Source organism: Passer montanus, unplaced genomic scaffold, assembly GCF_014805655.1.
Source record: "Passer montanus isolate IOZ18808 unplaced genomic scaffold, ASM1480565v1 scaffold17, whole genome shotgun sequence".
In the NCBI taxonomy this organism is placed as follows: Eukaryota; Metazoa; Chordata; class Aves; order Passeriformes; family Passeridae; genus Passer; species Passer montanus.
The window spans coordinates 6,156,275-6,181,583 of NW_024364270.1; the positions used below are offsets into that span (position 1 = coordinate 6,156,275).

Below are 25,309 nucleotides of genomic sequence, written 5' to 3' on the forward strand. Positions count from 1 at the left end.
TCTCTCATTACTATTGTTTCGACCATACTTTAACAGGCACGTGTCTCAGTTTGATCCTCCAAAGGTTTGAACTTACTCACTGTCGACAAGAAGCTACTAAAAACAAAAGACAGGGAAAAAAAACAAGCCGCAAGTTACGACAGGTCTAATTTCTACAGGATAAATGACACCTCATCCATCCGTCGCTTGGGATGCCGCCCTGCCCGACCCCCGCGCGGTCCGTGCGGCGGGCGCGGCGCTGCCGCCCGCAGCGGAGGGAGCGCGCCTCGCCCCCGGCCCGCGCGGGGAGCCCGGGCACGGCGGAGAGCGCCCGCCGGCAGCACCGGGGCTGCGGCCGCGCCCCCCGTCCCCGCTCACCTCGGCGGCCGGGATGTTCACCACACCTGTCGACCTCCTCTTCTCCCTCAGCTTCCTCTTCTCGATCTGCCCCTTCCCCTTTCTGGCGCTGGGGCCCGAGCTCTTCCCCTTGGCGGCCAGCTTCTCCTCGCCCTCGGGGGAGCCCGGTGCGGCGGCGGGCTCGGCCCCGCGGCTCCCGGCGAGAGGCGGCGGCGGCTCCTTGGCGGGGGCTGCGCGGCCCAGGGCGGCGCTGGCGAGGCTGACGCAGTTCAGCGCCCCGCCGGCGGGGGGCGCGGCGCGCTCGGGGGGCAGGTTGTTGTTGCTGCTGCTGTTCAGCTCGGCCGAGGGGCCGCCCCCCGCGGGACGGGGCTCCCCCCCGCCCGGTGCGCCCGGGGCCGGCGGTGCCTGCTTCGCCCGCATCTTCTCCCGCTTGGCTTTCCATTCCTCCAGAAAGTCCGTGGTGCTACCCCCGGCGCTGCGGTAGCCGCCAGTCGCCATGTTCCCGGCGGGCTGGACGGCGAGAGCGCCCTACCAGCACCGCTGCCGCCGCCCGCCCCGAGGCGGCTCTGCTGCCGCCCGGAGAGGAGAGGTCCCGGCGGGTCGGGCGGGAGAGCCGGGGGCGGGAGAGCCGGGGGCGGGGAGAGAGGCTCGGAGAAGCACAAACACCCTGGAGAGAAACAAAGGGGGGACGTGAGCCGTCCCGCCGCACTGCCCATCCCCGTCCCGCCGCCTCGCGAACTCCCCGGGAAGCCCCCGGCCCCAGGGGACGGGTCTCCATCACCGCCCGCCCTCGCACGCTCGGCTCCCACGGCTCGGAGCGCGGCGCCCCTGGCTCCCCGGGGCTCCCCTCACCCCTCGGCGCGGGGCCGCCCGGCAGTACCCGCCTCCTCCGCCCGCCCGCTGCGGCCACGACGGCCGCGCAGCGCCGTCCCTCGCCCCGGGCCATCGGGTACCGTCCCCCGAAGCCGGTGCCATCCCCCCGCCGCCCGCTTGCCTGCCCGGGGAGCCGCGTTCCCGCGCGCAGCAGGGCGGGGCGAGCGCGGCCGGCGCTCACCTCCCGCCCGGCGGGGCCGCGGCTCGGGCGCTGCACAGCGCCGGCGGCACCAGGTGAGCGGCACCGCCTCCCGCCGTCCCGGAAGGAGCGGCGCGGCCCCGAGCCTTCCCAAGCGCCCTCCCCTTTCCCCATCCCGGCGCGGACACAGCCGAAGCCAGGGCGGAAACTGCCGAGATGGCCCCGACAATGGGGTGAGGGCGGGGAGGCCCCGCCCGGCCCGGTGCGCGCCGCGACCCGACCGGCGCGGCTGCCGGCCCGCAGCCGTGCCCCGGCACCTGCCCCGGGCAGCGTCGGCGCGGGAGCGGACACGGACCTCGGCGCTCCCGACGAGCGGCAGGAACGGAGAGGGGATGCCCGGGCCGGGACGACGCCGGGCTCGGCCGCACTCCGCTTCCCGGCGGCTTTAAGGTTGGGCGGGCGGGGGCTGCCGGAGCCCCGCCAGGAGGGGCCGGAGCAGGCGGTCTGGTGTCACAAGACAAGCCCGCCCCGCACCTGCCGCAGAGCCTCGGGCCGCTGTCAGCGCGGCCTCGGAGCGCCGAGCCGCCGCTCGCCGGGCGGCGGGGTCGGGCACGGTGGGAAAGAGCCCGAGGTCAGCGGCACCCGCGGCACAATGACTTCCTCTGCGCCGCCCTGGGCTCGGCAGGCTGCTGCTAGCCTGGTGGAAGTTCACTCCCGCGGGCGGAAGGTTGGGAAAGATCCTGTGTTTTCCTGACGTTTACGAGAAGCCAGGATCCAAGGGGTTTCCGCCAGTCATGCTGCAAAGACTTGACAGATGTCTCGTTTTATAAATAATAACAGTGGGGAAACCCGACTGGGTTACACGTTAGGAAAAACGAACGTGCGAGGACCGTGGTGGGAGCATGTGCTATCTGTTGAACAGCTTGTGTAGGTGATAAGATGGGTAAACCTGCACGGAAACCTCGGGTTTTTTTGTTTGCCCGAACTCACGATGTCTTAGTAGCGCCCTGGAAATTGATCGTGGTACTTTTGAAAATCACAGCTTTCAACAGACTTGTGGCTTGCTTTACCTGCTGTCGGTGCCACCTTTCCAGCTGGCTCAGGACAAGATACAAGCTTACATCAGTCAGAGGACATCCATATAGCCTGGGCTTACCTAGCTGAGAGCACATGATCACCTTTTCTCCTCTTTTCACATTCAGTCCTGAATTTGTCCACCTAGTTAATAAAATTCAGTAGTACTTCAGAATACAAACTTTGCATGGATTTTTGGTTTCTTTTTACAGAAATATATATATATATATATAGGTGTTAGGGATAAAAAATATCTAGCAAAACAGAGCTCCAAGTATTTTCTGCTAGGCTCCCTGCACAATGTAAAAAACAGGATTATTCCATGTAGCCACTTGTGCCTTAAATAAGCCTCTACCTCTTTCTCTTTCACAGCAGTGGGCACAGTCTCACCCTGCCAACCTTCTACCCTTCTGGTGATCATTCATTTACTTGGACTTTTCACTGAACTCATATCTCATTTCTGCTCTGGTTTGGATTTAGGGGTATTTCTGGTGGGGTGGTTGGTTTTGAAGGGGCATTTAAATGTTCACATATGTGGAAGTTAAGGTGCAGTTTCATTACTCCAGACAAAACCTCTTGTCTTTCAGTCCAAGGGAAAATCCCCAAACAAATCCAGCTAGTTGTTCAGTGTTGGGTTAGAAAGCTGTAAATATAGACGGTGAAAACATAGTTCTGCACCAGTGCTACTCTTTACTACTCTGCAGTGTGAAATAAGTAAAGTTGGTCCTAACAGTTTTGACTAAGCACTCTCCCAAAGAAAAAATTCTTACCTGCACTCTTATCTGTAGAGTTTTTAAACTAGATGAGTACTCAATTGTATTTCTAGAAAACATAATCTAGAAAAAGGATTTCTGATATGAGTTCTTGTCTCTCCTGTCATGTAACGTTTTTCCATTTATACAATGGAGAGCTTTTCTTGAGAGAATCATGTAACTGTGACAATAACAGTATTTCACCCTCGTAATTACACACCATGAGCAGCACAGCTGGCCAAATAACTAGCAAAAAAGTCAAATTAGAAAGTTGTTACTTACAGCACGTGGTGTATATTGAGAAATATAACAATGTATTTTAGTTCTTAGGACACCCTCGGTTCTCTGTTACCCAGGTGATGCCAGCTGCCCCTTGAGCCCCTCTCTCTGTGGCAATCTGTAGCAGCTGGTGAGGCTTAGATGTGCCTGCCCTGCTTCATGTCTCTGTGCCCACCTTTCTTATGTGTAGGAGCTGATATGTCCAGGCTTTCACTGCATCTACCACTGCTGTTGGATTTTTTTTTCACTCTACTGTAAAAAACATTGCGAGGTTTGGGGGGGTGGGGTTTGTTTGGTTTCTTTTGGTGGTTTTTGTTGTGTTTTTTTTTTCCTTTCATTTTTTGTGCCAAAAAGGCTTTGTTTGCTTTATAGTCTGTTATAAATTAACAGAAGTTATGTTGTGGTGAGTGAGGTTGGGCTTAAGTGCCCAATACAAAAATGCTGACTGTCAGATGTTTGCATCTCAATAAGGTTGTCTGTGCTGGAGAGCTTTCAGGGATAAAGTCCCAAATAGTTTAAGTATCACGCTGCATGTTTTCCTCTGCCACAAGGGAGAACAGCTTAATAGCTTGCAAACATTTTTAGAACAACACTTTTCTCTTTTCTTACAAAGGAAAAAAATCTTCAGGATATTCTTAAGTCCTAGAAATACAGTTCATTTTATTAGCTATGTTTTAAACTGGCATAATGATAAGGGTCCTTAAGCCTTGAGATATTGTTTTTTATATATTCTGGAATGAGATTCTTCCCTAGAGGTAAAATTACCACCAGGATTGGGTATGATGATCTTGGTCTCCTTTTCCATGGAAAAAATACTTCATTTTTTAATTTAGAGTAAAACCTATGATTCATTCTTAAAATCACAAGGAAATGAAGTGCCTTTTGGGGTTGGGCACTTCAAAGCTGCCTCCTTTGTAAAGGGTTGCAAGCTGCTTGAGATTTTCATAATTTCTTCTAGAGATTAAACAAATTATCCAACTTTATTAACATTCTGAACTTAAGTTTATCTGAGCCATAATCTTTTCTGAAGTGGCAATTTTCAAGAGCTGGAAAATAAAAGAGAGCACATAATAACATCAATGGCTGAGGAAATTAAGGACAACATCCAAATTCCTGCCCAATGTCTGTTTACTTGTTACCATCATGCTCTGAGCTTGGCAAACATTTCTTACATACACTCATGTTCTGCAGTGAAACATCCCCTCCATCTCACCCTCTTCAGCATCTCTCCCCAAAGTCTCTGTTCAGTTTACTGTGTTCACCTGCCTGATTCTCAAACACACATGCTCTTCCTTGTGCTCCAGACTTTATTTTGCCTCTCCTATTACCTGAATTTCCATGAAACTCTTCCACTTAGTGCACCTGTCTACTGCTTCCCATATTGGATCCCCTTTGAAGTTCATTCACTCAGCATTCTTCATCTTTCTTCTCCCAGTCCAAACTTTTACAGTCACATACTTGCTCTACCTGCTTTATCGCTCACACTTTATTAAGCTATGTGTATTTAGCTTGCTCTGATGCTGTTCCCCTAAACTTTCCCTCTCTGTTGCTTTAAATTTCACCTGCTGAATAACCCTCATGCACATCACTGTACCCTAACTAACCCATCTACCTATTTCTTTCTGTACCATCAGTCCAGAAATGCCATTGCTTAAAATTGCTGTGACTCAGTGAAATCTTATGGCCATCTTTTTGTAGGAACATTTGTTCTTTTTATCCATAAAATTTCAAAAACCTCTCTTTAAATCTTTCATGTTAAATCTCTGGCTGCAACTTCTGTCTAATCTTCCTGTAAATTCCCTGCCTATGTTCCATGACATTTGTAATGTCAAATCCCACCAGAAAGTAAAATAGTCCTCAAGCATTTACTCCTCTTTTTCAACCTTTTATTGCTAATGGTCTTGGTTCATTTTGTCTAAAGGCAGGTGAGCTGCTATCCCTTTCAATTTAATACCACTTTCTGCTACTTCTGAGCTATGCACACTGTTCTGAGAGGCTTAGCCTATCATCAGGGATTTTCCATTTCCTCAACTTCTCTTGCAGAAATTGCTTACATCATTCTTTTTTCCCCCTCACTACAGATTGGGGACATAGTGTTCACCTTCTTGCTAGGTTTTCCTCTCTAAGGCTCTAACAACTCATTGTTTTCTAGTTGCTGTAGTCAGTGGTTTAAATGGATGGCTTTCTTACAGTTTGTGCCTGCAAACTTGTACAAATCTGACAGTCCTGCTTTTAATGAAATGCCAGTTTTGTCCTATTTGCTGTGCTACTGAGCTGGATGCTTAAACCCTTTTTTTTAAGTGCTATTGTCCGATTTGAAATCTTGTGTGTAAATAAAACAGAGCTTTGTGAAATAGGTGGATTTATCAGGAGTCATTAGCATTCAAGATCAGTTCAAGAGTGCATCCTTTAGTCTTGTTTCTATATGTGTTTTGCCAGTCTTGAACTCTGCTATCATTTGACCAAAAAAGCTGTGTAGTTTCTTTGAACTAGTTTGGTTTAGCAGACAAACTAGTATTGTTTCTTGCAGCAAAGTTTATTCATCTGTCTGATGGAAGGATGCAGTGTCAAAAGGCAAAAAACAAACTCACAGAAGTTTGCTTGATTTTTTTTTAAGTATTTCATCTTACAATATGAAAAATTAATGTAGAGATTGCCATTGGTCTCCAGCTGGCAGTTGTTGGATAAGTATGACAGTGGGGATGGTAATGGATTCGGTATCTGAACAGATGACTCCAAAAGTGTGATGAGAATGTCTTCTGCCACAATTCCCAGTCTGACTCTCTCAGAAGATCTGTGGCTGCTGCTCATGTCCTGTACCAGGAGGGTATAGAGCAATGACTTGGCTTGTTTTACCTCCTTGCTATTTGTGGTGAGGTTCAGCCAGCATAGTTTTGACAGAGTTTATTGAGCAACTGTGGTACCTCTTTTTTCCATCCAAACAGGTACTTGAAGGGCCAGATTTGAACCGTGAACCAGGTGAGTATGCCCTACAGCAACTTGTTGAGGAATAGGGAAAAACAGACACAGAGTCAAAATGTTAAACAGAGAGGTATGAGGAGGTAGAGAAAAAGCTGATGCTGACAAGCCTCACAGTGCTTGGAAAAGAAGGGGGGGAAAGGTGGATGCTGTAAGGCAGCCTTTAAGTATGCTTGGGGACCAGTTTGCAAAAGGGATAGAAGCAATTCCCCTGGTGGCAGATCAGTAGGGCCAGAATACAATCACCATACAAAAGGAGCACTTTTTAAAAGAGCTTTTTCCTACTGTGAAGGAGCCGAGGGAGCATCTTGCAGCAGAACTCTTCACTATGACAGATCCATCAAAATCAAAGAATTGGAAAGAAACAATAAATTGACAAAGTGAAAAACAACAAATTGACAAAGTGAATGGCAGTGATAAAGTAGCAGATGGAATTCAGTGTAGGTAGACATAAAGTGACTTGTGTTGGGACAAATTTTCTAACACACAATACCACCTGGAGATGGTTGAGCAGCACAGAATCTGTTGAGCTAAAATGCTCTTTCAGAATGCCTATGCTTCCTTGCCATAAGAATACCAGGGAGCATAACACAGAGGCATTGGATTTAGCCATTATCTGGTTTATTAGTCCAGCTCCAGACTTGCTCTTTTGGGAACAAATAGAGATGCTTGCTCTCTTTGTATTCCTTCACAAGAGAGCTCTCTTAGTCTTAAAGAATGTAAGCCAGCCTTGGGTGTTTTCAAGCACCTTTGTGCCACGTTGTCCTCTAGAGTCCTGAGTCCTTGGTAATAGTCTAAATGGGCAGCTGGCCTGCCACCATTTTCATGAGTGGAGAGGCTGCCAGGTTACCCCACTGCTGTGCCATCTAAGATATTGTCTATCACCTTGGTGATAAAGACCTGACTGTACCTCTCCACGTGACAGAAATAATGTCATAGGTGTAAACTACCTTATAAGATAACCTTATCTGAGTAACACCACCTTTGTTCCCTTTTATGATGTTTCCAGCACCTGTGGTGCCTACTCATTCTTTTTAAAGACAGCACCCTCTGACCATATGCCTGCTTTAGTTTTAGGTAGTTCTGCAGAAACAGGGAGTTGGATGCAATGATCCTATGGGTTCCTTCCAACTCACGGTACTCCTGTGACTTCTCTGCAGCTCACAAGTTTAAAGCATTGTTGAACAGATTTTTGGTCTGTACCAAAGACAATTCTGTTCCTGTCTTTCCGTATCTCCAAATGTAAGCAGGCAAATGAATAATTAGAAACCAAATCCAGTGGTTCCTGGCTCACTGTCAGTCTGTGTCTTGTTGGTACTGGTTACAATTCATAATCCTTCAGGGCTGTTGTATTGCGGTTTTGGGGTTTTTTGTTTTTTAATTAGCAGCACTCTAACTCATAAGAACTATTCTGATTTTTTGAAAACCAATACAAAGTCAGGAAAAATTAATTAGGCCTCTTGATTGTCACTGTCCGTTTCTTGATTAAACTTGATTATACCTCATTCTTTTGCTCTTCCTTGTTCAGGTTTATGAGTTGCACGCAGTAGCAAACTGCAGTGAGCACAAAACTATGCCCCAAAAGAATCATAGTTAAGGCTGAGGGATCTCCTCAGAGAGCTGACTAAGAAGCTTGGCCTTTGCTGAAATGCAGTAGATGATGCATGCAGAATTTAGTGTGATGGCTTTTTACAATGCTTTGTTTGAGCTATCCCTTCATTTGGAGATTATTTTTCTCCTGCAGCACAATATTTCTAGGGCCTACTGTGCTTCATATGACACCATAATGAAGTTGCCTTGGAAAACGAATCAGGCAGATATTTCAGGAATTTAGTACTAGTTATTAGTAGCAATCATCTGGAAGTATCCAAAGCAAACACAAACAACAATCAATCAATGGCAGTGACGTGTCAGTGAGTATTAGCAGAGGAGGGGGAAGCACTTGGAAGAGTTTGGAGTGACTGTGTATGAAACCAAACAGACTACAAAGGAAGCAAATAGTTTAAAGAACATAAATAAAATATGCATCCTATTGTTAACATTTTTTGATATTTTATATTACAAAATGTATTTCAATGATACATGGCCATACTGTAAATATTTAGTATAAAAGTTTGAGTCTGTGAAAATTGGAACAAAATCTATGTGCCATTGTAATGATTTTATATAAACAAATGTGGACATACTTAAAAACAAATGTTGTGATTTGCTTATAATACAGGATTTGCTGTTTCAAGATGACAAGCTTTAAATACATATTAAAAAGAAGTTTTGTGTTCAAAAGTTACTTGAGAGAAGACAAGCTGCATACTTAGCAAACCCACAGCCAATGCTCAATTTATTTATTGCCTAGCATTAAGAACCCAACAGCATCCCCTTTATTGTAAGTGTCTTTATTGTAAGACACTCAAAACGAAATGAAGGAAAACTAGGAAATAGTGAATTATGCCTGCAAACACCTTGATGGGTTGAAAATAAGAAAGAAGTGTATGACCTTTCAGTCTGGAAACTGTTTTGAGGTATGGAGCCTGTGAAAGATAGCGCTGATTCCTGAGGAGGGAATAACAGGATTGAGTGGGAACAGGTGACTTTTAGGAGTGGGCTTAGTTTATAGTAAACCCACCCCCTTGCATTACAGATGACCAAGGGTAGGTGGGAACTCACTGGTTGGGTAGAGACATTCCTGCTGGGCAAAGATTAGATTATCAGCGGAAAAAAATGATCAAGTGGTCAGGAAAAGATTAATGGTGTCTTTGAAACCATTAGGGATCTAAGAAGCTGAGGATAAGGCAGTGTGAGGAAAGGGGAGCGGGAGGTGAGGAAGAGAGGCTGAGGGAGAGCACGCAGTGTTGGGGCTGCTGCACTTGTGGAGTGAGGAATTGTGGACAGCAGAAAATTCAGCTGAAGACAGAATTGGGGAGCCAAGAGCTCTGGAAGCTGTAACCAGTGATGAGTTCTGCAGGGGAGTGAAACAGGAGAAAGAAGTGGCAAATGAATAGAAAGCACAAGAAGCAAGCAGGACGGGAGGTGGTCTGAGGGGCTGCAGAGGCAGCAAGTACAAGAAGGACTGAATGAGAGTGCTGGGATCTGAATGTCCAAAGGGGAGTTCCGATGGTCGGGGTGGCACACAGGAGCAACAGAGAAAACTGACAGCTGAGGTGAGGAGATGGAGGAGAGGCTGCTCTTTCCAGCAGCTGTGGCATGTCGGTAAGCTTGTAGTGACTTGTTGGTAAAATATGAAGGAGTTCTTGCACTCAGTGCCTGCATGTAGCAATCCTGAGTGCCACTCCCCATACAAAGGGAAATTTAGGCGTGCTCAAGGTCCTGGGGGAAGTGACTTTGGGGGTCTTTTATGGCTATCTCCAGGGATAACAGGGAATGCAATGAGACTTCAAAGCCCTCTCTTGCACAGAAAATAATTTTATATGGTGGCTTGGAAATAGGGCAGACCCCAATCCATGCAGAACTGAGGAGATCAGAAAGATACAAGTGCCCACGGTGTACTGCACCAGAGAAGGGACTGAAGGGAGAGCTACAAGGACCTCACAGCCTTCAGAGCTCTCTGGTCACACAGCAAGCAACACACAGATGATACTGAAAGGGGGCTGAGCAAGAAGGAGTTAACCAGTGTTTCGACATTTCAGCCAAGTGCAGTGCTGCTATGAACCGCTGATTTGACAACTTTTGATACAGAGGATTACTTTTTTTTGCTGTCCCTCTTCTCTGTAGCAGAGCTGTCGCGTGGTGCTCGGTGTCTGTTCCCGGTGTGTCTCCTCACCCAGCACGGGAGTGCTCACAGGGCAGGGGGTGCCTGCCCGCTCTCACACGGATCCAGCCCCACTGGCCAGCCCTCCTTGGGTTGCAGTTTCTGCCTCCCGATGGGATGGATTTCAGCTCACCAGCCGAGCCAGGAGCACTCTGCCATTCCCAGGGTGTCAAGCTCCTTTCGCAGGCTTTCAGTATAAGATATTTAAAAGTAGTCCTTGCCGCCTTCAGACTAACCTAGGGCGCTCCTGGTGTCGATGAATTTGATATTGCTGTTGTCTGCCACGCTTCATCGGTCATACTAGACCTGGCTCAGTTTACACCACAGGCAGAGTTTCCTCCAGGCACTGTCGTCTGAGCCATTCCTACGCACGGGTGTCGAGGGCAAAGCGGAGGGACAGGTGCAGAAGCCGTGCTGCACTCCCAGACCGGCGGGGAGCGGGCTCCGGCTCCGGCCGTGCCTCGCTGCGGGGCCAGAGCTGGCCGGCACGGCGGCCGCTGTCCCGAGGGGAGCCCGGGAGGAGCCCCAGGGGAGCCCCAGGGGAGCCCCGAGGGAGGCGCGGAGCAGCCCGGAGCAGCCCGGAGCAGCCCGGAGAAGCGAAGCCGTCTGGTGCCACCTCCCGGCTACGCCGCCCGCCAGCGGCCCCGCCGCGCTCGGAGCTCCTCCGCGGGCTGGGAACTGATCTCGGTGTCATTATTTCTAGGCAGAAACTGGTAAAGTAATATTAGCGCTTCAGGACTATCGTTTCCGCTCCTTCCCCCTTATACTTCTGAGTTGTGCCTTTTTTTATTATGCACGGGGCTAAAGAAGCATCATAGAAGCCTGTAGTGAAAGCTCTCTTATTTTCATGAAGCACGAAGAGTGGCTGTGGTTGCATTACCAGGCAATTACTTAACATAATGCATCGCCAATAGCCATGGGTTAAGTAGGAGGAAAGAACTTAAGTCTAATTTGGTGATTTTCATGCAGCTGCTAACAGCTGAAGAATCACCCACACTATCTGCAATTGATGTAAATGCGGATTTTTACTTTTAAACAAACTTTTTTCATTAAATCTTTCCAGGCAGTGACTAGACTGTATGGCAAGATGTGTATATTGTGTAATTTTTGTAGATGTGTGTTTTGTACCAGTTGATGTAAAAACTCATGTTCTTTTCTTTGTCAGACTTGGGGTATAACAGACTTGGGGTAACCACATATAGAGAGCAGTAGCTTCATTTTAGCTGCAATGTAGCATTTCCCTCAGAGCAGGTCTGTCTTTTCTGGAATTAGAGACATCATTAAACCGTATATAAGCAGCCACAAACAAGGGCAAGGACTCTTTTCTGTCTGGGGAGAGAGGAAGGCAGGGGGAGGTACAGCAGCCAGCCCTGCTGGGGTCCCACCCGAGGCAGGGCAGCAGGCGCTGTTTTGCTCAAAGAGCAATTCAGCCCGGTGAGTCTCTGCTCCGAGGACTCTGTAGAGCAGTGGGGGGAGCACAGGAAGATGGTACCACATAAATAAATAGCTTCTTTCCCACCACCCACCATACTTGATTGCATTTTTTTTCTTTCTTCTCCAGCAAATAAAGCAAAGGCAAAAGACCACACCAGAAGATGAATTGCACTGTCTTGGCTAACTATTCCTGCTAAGCTTGAATAGGTTTGCAAAACAGACGTGTAGAACCCAAGCAAGAAGGGTGAAATAATTAGAGTTGGAATGTGGGGCTTTTGTCCCTGCTATAATTGTCCCTGGGCCAGATGAGAAACATTAGACATCCAACAGGTGATCTTTTCAGATGAAAGAACTGAACAGTTCCTCCTTTCTCTAAAGGCTACATACTTTTCCTATCTAATCAGTGATACAAAATGGGGAGGTGCTGACACAAGCAGGAATAGCCGATTACCTCATCAGTATGGCAGCAGGTCTCCCTTTAAAGTGTGCAATTAATTGTGAGTTTGGGAGGTTTTGTTTTGCTTTTTAATTCTGTATTCGGTGCAGGAACCTGCAGTCACCTGTCACGTAAAAATATTATTTGCTACTACTCTGATCAGCTCCACTGCTGCTTCTGCAATCAAAACAAATGTAAAGCAAGTAACTCCAGTTGCCAGCATTTTTTCACTCATGTGGCTTTGATTTAAAAACTTGAGGAAGCTGAATCACCACAGCCAAATGTAACAGTGTGTACATAGCCATGAATAGCAAGAGCTTCTTCTGAAAAACTTAAGAGCATTTCTTCTGTTCCCTAGGAAACAGGTGGCTATCCCTATGTAGGAAAAAACTGTAATTTCACAGAGGTCACCAGTAGAGCTGCAACAGAACTGTTCAACAGAACCTTTAAAGCAAGTGGGAAAGCAACCCCCTACAATGCAGTGACACGTTTCTTCTGTCTCTTTCAAAGTACCCTCCCCCAAAAACTGTGTAATGGCTGTGGTTTGTTTCTTTGCATTTTTCAAATGTGTATTGTATAGTGAATTTGTGTCATGCTTTACTGTAACAGTCCTCTGGATTGTAACTGCCAATTAAATTTAATGTATAAATCATTATTAATCCTTCAGTTATACAATTAAAGTGCCATCCTTAACTACTTGGCACACTGTACCACGTCAAGTTAGAGAAACTGAAGCTACTACTAAAAGGTGAAGAGTGACTTTAAATGTAACTAAAAATGAGGTTGCTTACACTTTCCACACTGCACAGGCTTGAGGCCTCAGCTGCCAAGAGCACTTGCCCACTCTTCTTTCTAGGGAGGCCCAGCCTGGAGCTTCCCAGGACCCATGGCTGCACCACATTTCAGTGTGGCAGGTTTGGCTGCCTCCATTTATACTTTTGTCACAAGACCACAAGCAACAGCGCACAGACAAAAGGGTCCATATTCCCTTCTTGTGGAGCTGATGTGCTACTGAGATGAGTAATACCTCAAGATGGTCATAAAAGAACAGTGAAGTGACAGCTGTTGGAAGTCAGGACACTTCCAGGATAACCAGAACAAGTACAAGTCAATGTCATGAGGATTTCATTAAATAATTAATAATTAAATTAATACCGCCTTTGAACAGTGCTATGAGCCAGCAGTGAGCCTAATTCATACTGTTGGCTGTACTTGACATTTCTCTGTTGAGGAGTTTGGATGACTCGGGGCCTGCCCTTGAACTCTTGACTTGGGGCCAATTTTGTTCTGATGTCACCGTGCAAAATATTAATTTTCTGACACGGTCTTGCCTTTCCTGTCTGACATCATGGCGTACTTCTTCCTCACCCCCTGCTCTTTTTTAGTGTAGATTTCCTGCCTACCATTATATTTTGGCATTATGCCATCACTCTTGACTATAAACTTCATGGTTATCCCAGCTAACAGGGGTAGGAGCCTTTTCAGATGGAGTCCATTTGTGTGTGATAGAGGTGAAATAACTAAAATTTCTCCTTGAGCACACATCTCCTAAGGCAGGTATCTTCAGAAACCCAAAAGCATGCCTTTTTCCTTGTCTAAAACATATGTAAATAACTACTCTTCCTAAAACAGAAATGAGAGGACCCTTGTATAGCAACCCAATTGCTCTTATGGCAGCAGATGAACAGTGGCCAGGAATACCAGACAGGTAAGATAAATACCAGTTTAATGTTCATGTGAGCACAACCCAAGTTTAGCTAGGACAGTATTTCTAAATGAGTGAATCCCGAGATCCCACATTTTGTACTTGATACCGAATAAACAAATGCATTGACCTGCAAGTTATGAATCGTAACTGCACTTTTGGGGATCTGGCAAGGAAACAGCAATAAAGCAAAGTAGGAATTAGGAAGGCTCAGAGGAAATTGTTTATAAGGGAGACAAGGTGGACAAGAAATTAAATTCCAGCTCCTCAGTTTTTTCTTGTAGGTAACTGCTATTGTTTGGAGCCATAAAGGTCAGGCAGTCCTTATGCAGCCATGCTTCCTGCACTCTCGCCCCCTCACGTGTCCTTCACTCATTCCTCCTCCCCAGGTTATGGCTCCCTCCACGGCTAGAGCTGGTTCTGGGCAGGCCCTTTGCCTCTTCACTCTCCACACCAGCTACTTCCATGCCTCTGTATTTGATGTTAACTCTGGACACAGAGATTTCTTTCCACACTGTGACAAATCCCCTGCAAATCCAAGTTGCTGGTTTGAATTACCATTTAAGGCATTAGTCATTTAAGGAAGCTTGTCAGAGTCACTAGCCAGCAATAATATACTTCTTACAAGCAAACAGTCTCCTAAATAATAAAACAGTCTTCTATGACCAATTTTTCTCTCTGTTGTCGCTGGATTTTCTGGGGATGTAATGGATCTTCAACACAATCAGGAACAATAAGACAATGACACAAGTTTAGCAATTGCTTTGTGAGATTAGGTTAATATCACGTAAAAAATGGTTCTCAGATTCTGCACACAGACAGGTTTATGTAAAATATATAAACATTTGTCCAAGTTGTTACAGATTGCATAAATATGGCATTTTTACTGTTGCATTTACAGATGTGCATGTACAATGATGTGCAAATAATCACAATCTGATTACAATCTTTGAAAGGTACTTGAACCTTGCATCCAAGTAACGCAATGAATGAAAAATGCCCACCAAAGAATTTAAATAGCAAACTTATAACATGGTTTAAATTCATAACAAATTTCAATGTCTTACCAGTAAAACTTTCACACATTTAAAATATTTTGTATTCATTTTATTTGTATATGTCAAAATACATTTTTTTTTCCAAAATAGTGGGTTTTGCAACTAGTTTCATGCAGATACAAGGTCTGCTCAGTACTACCAATAAAATCAATATAGCACAGTAGCCATTCATTTTTTAGATATAAAGAATAAATAACCTAAATATAAAACACTAAAATATTAGAAACACGTATTTAATCATTCACAGGCACCCAAACTTTACCAAATATAATCCAGAATATGCCTAACTGTCTTGTAACAGAACTCAATATGTTGCAGCCATTCAATTCTTTATGTTAGCATAAGACAATGGAAGTCCCTATGGTTCAGACCCACCTCTCATACAGATCAATTACAATAAGATATCTCAAACTATCCGTGTACCTTTAAAATCAAAAATCCTGAGCTTGGTAGTAAGAGCATAACCTTACATCTTCAAAAAACCAATCAACAGAGAGAGGACATCATGTCATCCTTACCAAAACATATCCCACCCCTGTAAAGCTAACCCTCCCTCCCCCCCAAGTAGGCAGTAGGACACAACCTTTTTAAATGAAGGGGTACAAATTCACATTTAATATAGTATACAATATAATCAATAATACAATAGCTACTACAAGCTTTACAATGTACAATTTGTTTTAATGGCTGATCTGTTCAGTGGTTTTAGGCAATAAACTATGTGCCAATAGGATGTCATATTTTGAATGGTTTAGTGAAAATATAAAAGCTGTTCCTAACAAAAACGATCTTCACTTAAGTACTTTTTTGTTTTTAAAGGCCACTGAAATGTATAAAATGGTCTGACACGGTGTTATCAAATTGGATGCCTTCTCACATGGCAACAACAGTGCATATAAACATTATTGTGAGTGTAATGGGTTATGCTTTTCAAATGATTTAGTACATTACTTTGGCTAGCACAACAGGTTTTGGACAGCACTCAGATAAATACAGGTATGTGAAATGTAGTGAAGCAGTTATATTTATGCATTTTTTTATTATGGTGAACACTATCAAATGAAAAAAAAAGGGACAAAAAGATAATAAAGTTTTATATAGTTTAGACCTTTTGTAAAGATAGGGCTCCATACAATGTACAATGTCTAAATTCTTTATACCATAAAAATTAACGAACTTTGTTAAACACACTATTCTGGATAGCCTAATTTGCATTAACAGACATTTGCAATAGGGAAATATATTCAAGCATGCCACGTGGTGGTCTGAAAAATCAAACCAGTACACATTTATATATACAGCATCACTCAGTACCTGCTCAAATGAATGTGACGATTACAGGATCTAACGTCTTTCACTACAAACTTCTTTTTTTTTCTTTTTTTTTTAAAGTGACCAATAAAGGCAGAAAACAGGACTCTTAAAATATTTCTAGTTTCAACTGACTTTTAAAGCATTTTGTATAGGAAGTAAATGCATATTGCACAAACAGTGAAAGCAAATGTTCCACCAAACATCTCTGTTCCAGGTGGTTGGACAATACAACTCTAGTTAGCTACACAAATTATGTAATTTAAAAGAGTGTGTGGTCTCTGCAAATGGTAAAGCTGTGAAAACACTGTACAAGAAAATCTGGTACACGAAAAATTAGAAGGGAAAAAAAAATCCAAACTTAAATCTTAAAGAAAAACTGAGTATAGGAAAAAAAACGGGAATTGTGGCACAACAAAAACATTATTGAGTAACTGTCGTCTGTGAGAGCTGAAAGCTTTTGTTGATGTAAAGTGTTTATGTACAACTAAGGCTTACTGGTTAAATATCTGAGGCGTATCTGGCCTTGAATACTTTCCTTATTATGCTGTGGCTGTAAACAAGATTTCTCAGTCATTTTATCTTCTCAGCAGCTGCATTTTAACAGAAACAATGATCTTGATACAAAAAAACACACAGGTAAGAGGGTGTTTGGCAGGATATCTGAAAATGACAGTCTCCGAAGGATCTTCCCACACTTCCAGTGACTGCCATACCATGGTCCACTGGAGTTACTAGTGATGTGCAATACCGTTACTTGCTGCTGTAGTAAACCTTTTATTTGGAAAGTTTGCTTATAACTCTGATCAAGGCCCCATTTTCATCTTTTAGCCTCTGGTTGTCTGCCTTCAGGTCTGGTAGCATCTATGAAAAATGAAACATGGTGGTTATTTGCTGTTACACCCCAAGTAAAAGCAGCAAGACTAGACAAGGACTGTGAGTAAAAATCTTTGTTCAGCTTAAGTATCTTGGCAGTTCTCACACTTCATATCAGCAGTTCAGAAAAATCTCCCCTTTTAGCATGATACATTTAAGGGTTAGAGATTAGAAGTTTTCATTTGCTTGGACTAGATGCACTAAAACTCAGTGGTGCAGATGACCAGCCTCTGACAAAAGCATTTATAGTAGCATGAGGAAAGTAATGAAATACTTCAAATTCCAGGGGGGAGGAAGGGGGGCAGAGGGAAATTAACTACCAACAATTTAAAGAGGCTTGTCTATACTGCACTTGCAGAGTTTCAAAAAAACATGCTGTGGCTAAGCATCTCTACCACTGTGCCCTTGGATGATTTCATCCTGATCAGATACAGTGTGATTCAGCTTGTTAGCTCATAGCATTAATCCTCCAACCACTTCCAAAGTCATGTTGAAGCACACATCCTGTAATCTGAGATCATGTCCCTGAATAGCATAGTTCACACAAGATCAGATCACTGAAACAGATCACAGCAACACCAGGCTACACACTCAGGCAGACAGGTTAGGGAACGGCAAGTTACCGCTGCCAAAGGAGATAGGTGACACACAAGCACAAAAGCTGCAAGGCAGAAACCAAATGAGGTGAGAGTTGGACAGGATCAGATAGGAAAGGAGGACAAGTCAGGGCACAGAGGTTGGTACTGGGAGAATTCAGCTTCCAGACAAACCAGAAATTATCTCAGCAGTTCTCTGTATCTACATTCGCACACTGATAACAAACGACCTATCACACTCACAGCTAAATTACACCTATGGATTCTAGCAGGGGTTTCACGCAGGAGGTAACAGCCTATTCCTGCACAGTGGTTACTCAGTAACCTCAAGTGCAAGTGTATGCAGAAGTTCAGCTACCAACCTAGGTAACACCTTTTACCCTATTTTTCATTATTTTCTTGGCACTAGTTTATTTTCATTTTATTTCAGCAAAACTATACTTTCAATCCCATTATATTCAGAACATTACAATGGAATAGAAAGAACTAGGAAGTTGAAAAATGCAGCGTCAATTAACTGCATTTTTCATTTCTACATCTCCTGCCCACACTCACTTCACTGAACTGCAGACTCTTTCATAGTGAATCACAATTGTGAACTGAAAATGACTGAGGTTGTAGATCTCTAGTTTATCTCCCTGCAAATACCAAAGTATGTGAAAGGAAATTGACAGGAGATCATAAGAAGCAAAAGGTTGTCTCTACAATTAAAGTGGTCAAAAATCATTCAGCTACCCTTGATTCCAGCTCTGTTTTATGGATGAGCCAAGGGAAAGACACCTAAGTTGAGCTCTTCAGAGTCACAGGGAAGCTTCCATTACAGCCAAGTGACAGCTGTGCTCTGAACAAAAAGAGCTGTAAAATGCTGATTACTTTCAAAAACTATGTAAGTATGTTTGAAATTGGGCAGCATGAGAAATCTTTTTGAAATTGTCAAGCATTATTGTTTAAGTCTAAGCTGTAAAAAATAACTCTTGTTGTCCAAGATAGGGGTCATATCCAGATAACATGCATCTTCAAACAATTGAACAGCCATTTGCTCAGGCAAACCAACCAAAAGCTTTTCTCCCTCCTTTCCACTCTGCTACAGATTTCATACCAAAGGTACTGGGTGAAACCACAGCAACCCTCATCTAGTCATGCACAGGGAATCAAGGGAGTCTGGTTTTGTACTGGTTAAATAGGTACCTTGAGTAGTGTTGTGTGTGCATTCCAATGAAACCTCAAAGTAAATCCAGGAATGTCACAGTGCTCTTTCAATTTACTGAACAGGGAGGGAGCTCCAGCCCAGAATGGTTAATTACATAGAGACAGACTCACAGAGAGGTAGATTTTCGGGTGAACTACTTTAACAAAGTCCACTGTTCAAAATTACAGCTTTAACATAATCCAGTGCCATTATGTATCTGCAAATCTCTGTAGGTAGATTTTAATCCTGATTCAATTAATAGGTAGAATAGGTCTTAAGGAAATATTTTCTCTTTTGTTGCGAGTCTGCTAGAACATAGGAGAAGACTTGCAAGAGACAAAAGGGTTATATGACAAGATAAAATGGTATTGTGTTGCACTAGGAGATGTTTATATTGCATAGCTGGAAAAATTTCTTCATCAAGATGGTTGTCAAGCAAAACTGCTCAGGGAAGTGGTGGAGTCACTATCACTGACAATATTTAAAAGATGTGGCATGCAGGGCATGGTTTAGGGCTGGTTGTACTGGGGTACTGGTTGGACTTGATGATTTTGGAGGTCTTTTCCAATCTAAATAATCCTATGGTTCTGTTAATAGCACAAGATTCATCCGGAAGGATAAGCACATGTAACCTAAAATACTTACACTTCTCACCTATACTACTCCCCACATACTTTAAACAAATCTCTTGGAGCAGTGCATTTCTATGGGTACTCAAACTTTTCGTGAGGTGACACCATACACCTTTAATGTCAAGAGGGAGGAAAAATCTTTGTAGTAAATTCAGTAAAATTACAGTAACATACTGCACTTTGAATTCCAATTTGCTTCTCACTAAAATAGTGAAGTATCTTCCTGTGATAAGATTCGATTAAAAATGCACTGTTTTGTCTGTCTGTATCATAACTAGCTAGTAACTTTGCAGTGTTATCATTTAGCAAATAATGATTTAATAACCATCTGACAAATGAAGTCATCTCAGATCTGTAAAGTAATCATCATGTCTGTGTTGGAGGATTCACCAGTTTGTATGTACAAAACAACTTGATTAATAAAGATTACAAAAAGTTCATGAACTGTTGAAGTACCTGTTCAGATTACTCAGGCACACTGCTATTTTTAACCTACCACCATAGGCTCCCTGCTGTGCTCCCACTGCTTCTCTTTTGCTTGTCAGGCTACTCAAGCTCCACAACAACCTGCCATTGAAAACTCCTGCTATGGAGAGGAATACTGAATGGTTTTCTATGGTTAACAACCCAAATGGCTTACCATGGTTAAATGAATGCCAGTGCTAGCAAAAAAAAAACCCAGTATGGATGTGTCAATGTGGACAGCAGTCATTAGATTAGCTCAGCTGTGTTGAAAAACCACATTGTTTGCTGAGGCTCATGTAAGATGGACAGCCCTAAAGGGACTGCTCTCCCTCCTCAGGCAGCAGTGTGCTCCTGCTGCTTTCTGCACAGTTAATTTAGTGATCCAACAATACTGGGGTGAGATGCATCAAGTACTATTATGAATACAGGGATTTGTTTTCAGCCAGGTCAGTGAGCTGACTTCACTTCCTCAGTAAGGGTTAACATAAGGGAGCACTGTGGAATGCAGGGCCTGGATCAGGAACACCACATCCTAATGTTAGTCCAATTCCAGAAAGACACCAAGCAAAAGGATAAACCTCTTCATTTCAGGCCTCTTAGTGGGGAAAACCCGAGATCAGACTCTGAGCAGAATGCACACTCATCACGTTCCTTTCTAAGCGGGAAGGGGATAGATGAAAGGAAGCAGTTTAGCAAGAGTCACTGTGCAGAAGGATGGTTTATTTTCTTCAACTACACATCTTAAAAGCTCAGATTAAAACTGAGCTTTTAAGATGTGTAGTTGAAGAAAACTGTAAACTCCAGCCCTTATTTTTTTCAACTACACATCTTAAAAGCTCACTGTAAACTCCAGCCTAGACACTTGTTATATTTAAGAGGAAGAAAGGCATATAGATTTGGTGTAGAATGAAATCACATTTTATCCTCATGGAAGTTTTGAACCTTCCACGGGTTTCTGAAACATCCTTGAAATAACACTAAGAACAACAGACTAGCATTGTTTTCCAAGATGAAACTCAAAGCTGTTCATACTTTTATCAGAAGGGGTCTGAACCAATCTGACACACTAGGCAGTTTGTTTTGTGTCTGTGATTTTGCGGTTATTGTAGGACTCTCATCCACACTGGGATGCCTATATCTACAGCAATGTAAATCAATAATCCTAACTCTGTGCTAGAACTGCATGTTCTAAATCGTCTATGTAAAAATAAGGATTGGCAAGACCCAAATGGGAAGTTAATACTTGAAAACAGTAATCAACTTGAAATTCCAATACATTTCTGAAAAAACCAATACTTTGGTCCCCTCTGAAACAGTGAAATACACAAAAGTAAGAAAAATGGTTGCTAATGCAGCTGTTCAGGAATGCACAGTACTGAAACCAGTATTGAAAATACTCTTTTTTGTTAAGACTAAACCTTTATCAACTCTATGCACTTAAATCAAACTGCAGAAAGAAAGCTCAAATCTTAATTTCAATTTGTTAGAAAACTAGAGGCAAATCTATTTGAGCATTTACACAAACATCAAAACAAGAGACTGACTTTAGTGTATCCTCATGCAAACCCAAATCCTTTCAGTTGTTGCCAAGATTTTAACATGTCAAAGGTCTCCTGGATCCTTGCCAATTTATCTTCAAGGACAAGTTTCAGTGCTAGCAGGGACAATACCACACAATACCAGCACATCTGCAACACTTCTAGCTTGTACACGGGGCACCATGCTTTAGCTTTAGCCACACCTCCAGAACCGAGCAGCACTGAGTCAGTTTCTGACACACAAGTGTTAATTGTAAAATTCTGCCCAAGCACAAACTGAATGTCAACACCTGCCTGGCTAAACAAAGGAGGAGGAAGAAATTATAAGTCCACAGAGCGCAGTTGCCTACAGGACCCTGACAACTTGGCAAGCACTCGGGTCAAGGCCCTATTCTCAGTCACCAGTCGCTCATTTATGTGTTTCAAAGATTGAATCTGCTTTATTTGTTGCAGGTTCTGCAGGAATCAAAGAAATAGGAGTGAAAATGAGAAAAAAACCTCACATGTATATTAGATGAGCAGAACTGAAAGAAAACTTAGAAGAGAAGGTCCTTTTTAAAGTAAATAAGCTGCTGTGAAAGGAAAGTGTCAAACAAGTGGCACATTCTTGAAAAGCAATCTAAGTACCAGTAGTGATTAGTCACAGCTTTCCAAAACAGTTCAGGATGCATTAACAATGAGAGCTATTCCTGGAATTCTTCACTTAACATCCTAATTGCACAGACTGAATCTCCTATTCAAAACCCTGTACATGACATATTTAACATATACTTTTAAACAACAGTGTAACAAACTATGTGAAGAATATTTAATCTTTCATTCAAAACTTTCACTTCTTGCTTATTGAAAGCAAACTTTTGGAAAAAACAATATATTTGTTCTCTATTTTTATCAGAAGCCTAGCTTTCCCTAGAAGCTCACATCCTGTATTCCACTCTTAGGCAGACAATTATTCTCCTCTACCATAGTTTGTTTTTTCTGTATTTCACTTCTGAAGACCCCTCAAGGAATCATGGACCTTATGCTCTCCCTTACAGCAGACTTATCTTGTTCTGAATCCAAGGGAGCCAGAGGGATCACAGTTGCTCTTCTGCCTATCAGCTTCAATTACTTAAACAGAACTTGGCACATGTATTTTAATTAAAAGTATTTGGAAATTAATGCTATTTCCAAGCACCAGAGGGAGCTCAAAAGGAAACTTCTTGTTAATCAGTGACAAATAACAAAGGTCAAAATAATGGTACTTTCACATTCCACTTAAATTCTATGAGTTTTGTTGGTCATGTCTAATGTTTACATGAAAGGACATAATAGAAAATAAACCCACCCAAATTCTCACCCTCTTAATAATATCAGAGGGTTTAACATTGATAAATACTGGTTAAAAAACCCAAACAAACAGAAATGAAATTTATTTTCAAAAGAATATTGCTTCTGAGATTTACTTTATACATAGTTGAAAAAAGCAAAAATCAATACAGTATGTGTCACTCATTTGTCAACAACTCAAATCTACCTACTGCATTTTGTTACGTAAAACCTGATTCACACTATACAAACAGAAGATTTTCTTTTGATATTGCAACATACCATCTAATTATAAAGAGTATGAGATAAAGACTGAAAAAACATTTAATGCTTAAATATCTATACATTTTTATGTTACCACTATTTAATAATAATGGACTTTAATAATAATTAGTAAATAAAATTTATGAGTATCATATCAAAATTGTAGACTGCAATTCCATCTTGATTAGCTCAAGATATGTTTCACTCTAACCACCTCTGAATGTTTCTTGTTAGCCCATGTTACAGAATCCTAGAAATCAGCACCTTCTTTGCAATTGTACATGTACAGCTGCTTTTGCCAGCACCACAGCTTTGCTACAAGCTGTGGGACAGGAGTGACTCTGACGTGCAGCTGTAACTTAGTTATTTTCTAGTGAAATTATAGAGACCAGTAATACTGCCGGGCTACGTGTCCCACTGACATAATAATACACTTTGTTACTAATAGTGTACTAATTTACTTACTTTCAGTTCCTCTTCCATTTCAGATATCCTTCTTTCTAGCGCTCTTCTTTCCTAAATCAGAAGATGTGTGTTAATACTGAACAATACAATGTTTTAAAAATTACAGCTTGTAAATACTGTGGTAACAGTGAAATACTTCAAGTTTCAAAGATCATACAACCAAAAGCATAGTGTGGACAGAAAACTTGTGATGGCAGTGATACATAGAAATTTGGTCAATATGGAATTTTAATATCCAAAGAGGAAGAGATACAGAAATTCATATCAAGTCCTAGAAAACATACCCCTTCCTTTTCTCTAATTTAGAAAGGTTTTAAGTACAACTTGTTTGGAATTATTTTTCATAAGCTAAGCTTTTGTAAGACCTTAATATCCAAGAAATGCAGAAAATTATCAGAAACAAACAAGAATATTAAAAGATACAAGCACAAAAGCATAAGCTTTCACAGACAAAGGTAGCTGAAACATCTGTCTCAGCTCAGTGGGATCTGTCCACACTCCAAACTGCAACAGTTGATACAACTGACATTTACAGGACTTAGCTCAGTACCAAAGAAATCTAGTTACGTGAAATCAGCTGCTTCTTGAGAAAATGTTTCTGGAATATTTTCTGCATTTCTCATATAGTTTAATTTTCCTTTTATTTTCCTTTTATTTCCCTTTTTACCTGAGAAGCAGGAGAAACTATCCTTTGTATATGAACTTGATTGCACTGACTATATAATCAAGCCAGCTTATGGAAAGTTAGCTTAGGTTTTCTATACTACACTGCAGTCTGCAGTGCAGGTACATTTTTATTTTGTTTAAACCTATTTGTCAACACATCTGACAGATAAGCAGCTAATGCAAGAAATGCCGGGGTTCATAGCTTGATTGCTTGCTTTCCTGTGTCAGACGATGCAGTGTATCTCATTTAAAAGCAGCTGCAGTTATCAGTACTCTACATTCAGATTTTTTTCCAGAGGGTGAGAGGCAAAAGCAACAGATTATTGCAAAGTGGACATATGCATCTGCATACAACAGTGTTATGCAAACAGCAAGCAGCGTTGGCTGAGGTGTGTAAAACTTTGGTTAGATCATACCGCCCAGTAGATACTGACTCTTGCCGGACACCTTTCAGATATAAATCATTTGAATTTAGTTTAATCACAGTGCAGTTATACCCCAACATTTTCCCATTACAGCAAGCAACTTCAATTTTTATCAAAGTAATAAATATATTACTGCAGTTGTTACTAATTAATGTACTTAACTCCTTCAAACTAAGACTTTTTTTATAATGACTGTAATAAGTACCAGTGAGTTAACAGGATGCAAGTAACTAACAAAAATCCCACACTGTCTTACAATACTCAGAATTTTATCTGTTACCTACTAGTTTTACAGAATAACATACATGATGTGTTCTTACATTAAGCAATATTCAACAATTTTTCCTATTACCAAGAGATGAATGATCAAACAAATCTCAAAATTTCAGGTGTCTAGAAATTCTCAATTCTTTTGAATCATTTGCTTAACTAGCATGTTGAGCTTGTCTATTAGCAAGAAAAACCAATTCAGTAAAATCTGACTTTTTATCCTTCATATTATACAAAAGAAACAAACATACTGGTCTAGGAATAACAGTGTTTGTAGAAATGTTTTGTTCCTATTATTGGAAGCTATGCTCCTCTTTTTCTTGAACTGCTTACTCTTTTAGGAACTGGTTTGAGGGATGCCAATGAAATAATGCACTGCAGTTTCACTGAGAAGATTTGCCAGTATTATTTGATTATTTCCTGGACTCAAAGAAAGTATTTGAAATCTCTGAGGTCTAAAATTTTATGATATA

The 25,309-nt window shown here is 42.6% G+C and overlaps 2 protein-coding genes across 12 annotated transcripts in view; both read right to left on the reverse strand.

Moving 5' to 3' along the window:
* PAWR (pro-apoptotic WT1 regulator) overlaps nucleotides 1–1,839 on the reverse strand; it is a 73,434-nt gene extending 71,595 nt beyond the window's left edge. The window contains exons 1-2 of one of the 2 annotated variants that reach the window (XM_039704213.1): nucleotides 1,704–1,839; nucleotides 358–1,003 (exon numbers count right to left, since the gene is read on the reverse strand). In XM_039704213.1, coding sequence (XP_039560147.1) covers nucleotides 358–834 — 477 coding nt within the window. In that variant the 5' untranslated portion in view covers nucleotides 835–1,003; nucleotides 1,704–1,839. Of the gene's footprint in view, nucleotides 1–357; nucleotides 1,004–1,390; nucleotides 1,506–1,703 lie in introns of those variants that run through there. The other variant, XM_039704212.1, reaches the window with a different exon arrangement.
* Nucleotides 1,840–14,532: 12,693 nt separating this feature from the next.
* Nucleotides 14,533–25,309, reverse strand: part of PPP1R12A (protein phosphatase 1 regulatory subunit 12A) — a 111,043-nt gene continuing 100,266 nt past the window's right edge. For 4 of the 10 annotated variants that reach the window (XM_039703822.1, XM_039703814.1, XM_039703816.1 and 1 more), the window contains 3 exons: nucleotides 23,476–23,526; nucleotides 21,733–21,894; nucleotides 14,533–17,006 (listed from right to left, as the gene is read on the reverse strand). In XM_039703822.1, coding sequence (XP_039559756.1) covers nucleotides 21,760–21,894; nucleotides 23,476–23,526 — 186 coding nt within the window. In that variant the 3' untranslated portion in view covers nucleotides 14,533–17,006; nucleotides 21,733–21,759. Of the gene's footprint in view, nucleotides 17,007–21,732; nucleotides 21,895–23,475; nucleotides 23,527–24,557; nucleotides 24,589–25,309 lie in introns of those variants that run through there. The other 6 variants (XM_039703817.1, XM_039703823.1, XM_039703815.1 and 3 more) reach the window with 4 other exon arrangements.